Source organism: Propithecus coquereli, unplaced genomic scaffold (assembly GCF_000956105.1).
Source record: "Propithecus coquereli isolate 6110/MARCELLA unplaced genomic scaffold, Pcoq_1.0 Scaffold266, whole genome shotgun sequence".
NCBI lineage: Eukaryota > Metazoa > Chordata > Mammalia > Primates > Indriidae > Propithecus > Propithecus coquereli.
In genome coordinates, this window is record NW_012148241.1 from 393410 (window position 1) to 395469 (window position 2060).

The following is a 2060-nucleotide window of genomic DNA, read 5'->3' on the forward strand; positions in this document are numbered from 1 at the left end:
ACGAGATAAACATGCAATTGTAAATATGTTCCCATCATAAGAAAAGAATCCTCCAAATTATAATCATTTCAACATACGTGTAGTGAAAAATTTTTACCTTCTTTCTTGGCTTTGGAATGGTAACTTCTACAACATTGCTTTGTTTGTTTTGTTTTGTTTTGTTTCTCTATCTTGGCTCCCAATTTCTACCTGGACAACAGATTCTACTAAATTGCTCCTCCACTGAATCATTTTCAGTCAATTTTTCTTCATGCATTGTTACATCAGCTATGTTAGTTCTTGTTTTCATCCCCAGTCTGTGATTACTATAATATACTCTCTAGCTTTAGCATAGCATTTGCTACATGGGGGCTGAGGGGAGAAATTTACTATACCTGGTCGAATCCATTGAATACACTGGTAGAGGACAGGTGGCCTCCATGATAACAACCTTCCGGTATTTACACTTCGTGTAATCCTTCACCTAGAATGTGGGTGGGACCTGTTGACTTAATTCTAACTAATAGAATATCACAAGAGTTTCACCATGTCATGTTTGTAATTTGTTACATAGATTGTAATGCCCATCTTGCTTGAAAACTCCTTTCCTTGCTAACTTGGATAAAACAAGTAATCATATTGGGAAGATCCACACGACAAGGGACTAAAGGCAGCCTCCAGTCAACAGTCAGCAAGAAGCTGAGGTTGTTAGTCCAGTAGCCACAAGGAACTTATAGTACCAACAATCATGCCAATTGGAAGCAAATCCATCCTCAATCAATCTTCAGATGGGATCACAACCCTAATCAATACTCAAATGAATCTTTATGAAACCCTCAAGCAGAAGACCTGGCTAAGTCATGCCCAGGTTCCTAACTCACAGAAACTGTGATACAATAAATGCGTGCTGCTTTAAGTCTCTATAGTTTTACTAATATTGTTATATGTAATAGATAACTCATACAATATCGATAGCTTCATATTTTATTTTGAGTTGCTCCTGAAGCAGGTCTGACTTGTTAAGTTGCTAGAAATGGTCATATTTTGTCATATAAACTTCATTTAATAAACTGTCAATGGCTTGTTCTTGTCCATGGGTTTAAATCTAAATTACACAGCAACTTAATCTAAAATACAAGGTTTTCCACCAGCTAGCCCAACCTGCTTCCTATGTACTTAGTCTCATCTCTTTATTTTTTCCACTCAACTGTTTGGCCAAGCCACTTTATCTACATTTCCCACAATAATCCTTTGCTAATAAGAGTAAATCATCACCTTCAAATTTTAAATATCTTACTATTACTAGCTTTATGTGTTTAAGATTTCCAGTTTCATTGACTGCATACATATGTGATGGAATGCAGGAATAAAAGTTTCAAGGTGTGTTATGAATTTATGAGTAACATCAAAACAAAGACCTTCCCTCTACTTTTGGCTTATCATTTTTAAAACAAGAAAAAACATAACCTATTTTAAAAGGTATAGCAATTGTGCTGGGATGTAGGACTTTAAATTCGCCATAAAGATTTTCCCCAGAGCAATACTTATATTGAGAGGATGACTCAAGTACAAGTTGAATGGTACTTACCCTTAAATTCTTAATTTGCAGTGTCCCTTGCTCTTGTATAGTCGCTCTTGGATCTCTACCCAGAAAAGTAAATCCCTCCTTTAACCAGCTAATTACAGGAAGAGGATCACCAGTGGCTTTGCATTTTAGTAATGCTGTACCATCTACTGCTAGTGTTTGATTGGCTGGTCCTTGCAGAATTATGGGTGGAGGTCTATCTGTCAAAACTAAAAAATAAAGATATTTTCAGGATATTTTAACTTCTATGAAATCCAGTAGTCTTGATATATTGTCATTGAAAGTAAGGTTAAAACTCCAAAGTAATACTTATAACTTATTCTGGATATATTAAATCTATCATATATTTGTCATCTATACATACTATTCATATATCCATATATACTAAAGCCATACTATTGTTGATAACTTACTTTGCATTAATTATATTTAAAATGATGTTGGCATAAATTCTGACATTTTAGAATTTAGTTTTTAATTGTATTGATAAGCTCAG

The 2060-nt window shown here is 34.5% G+C and overlaps 1 protein-coding gene across 1 annotated transcript in view; it reads right to left on the reverse strand.

Moving 5' to 3' along the window:
• LOC105812823 (roundabout homolog 2-like) overlaps positions 1-2060 on the reverse strand; it is a 742657-nt gene that overhangs the window by 154639 nt on the left and 585958 nt on the right. The window contains exon 9 of the mRNA XM_012647378.1: positions 1568-1773. Within this exon, the coding sequence (XP_012502832.1) occupies positions 1568-1773 (206 nt within the window). The remainder of the gene's footprint in view (positions 1-1567; positions 1774-2060) is intronic.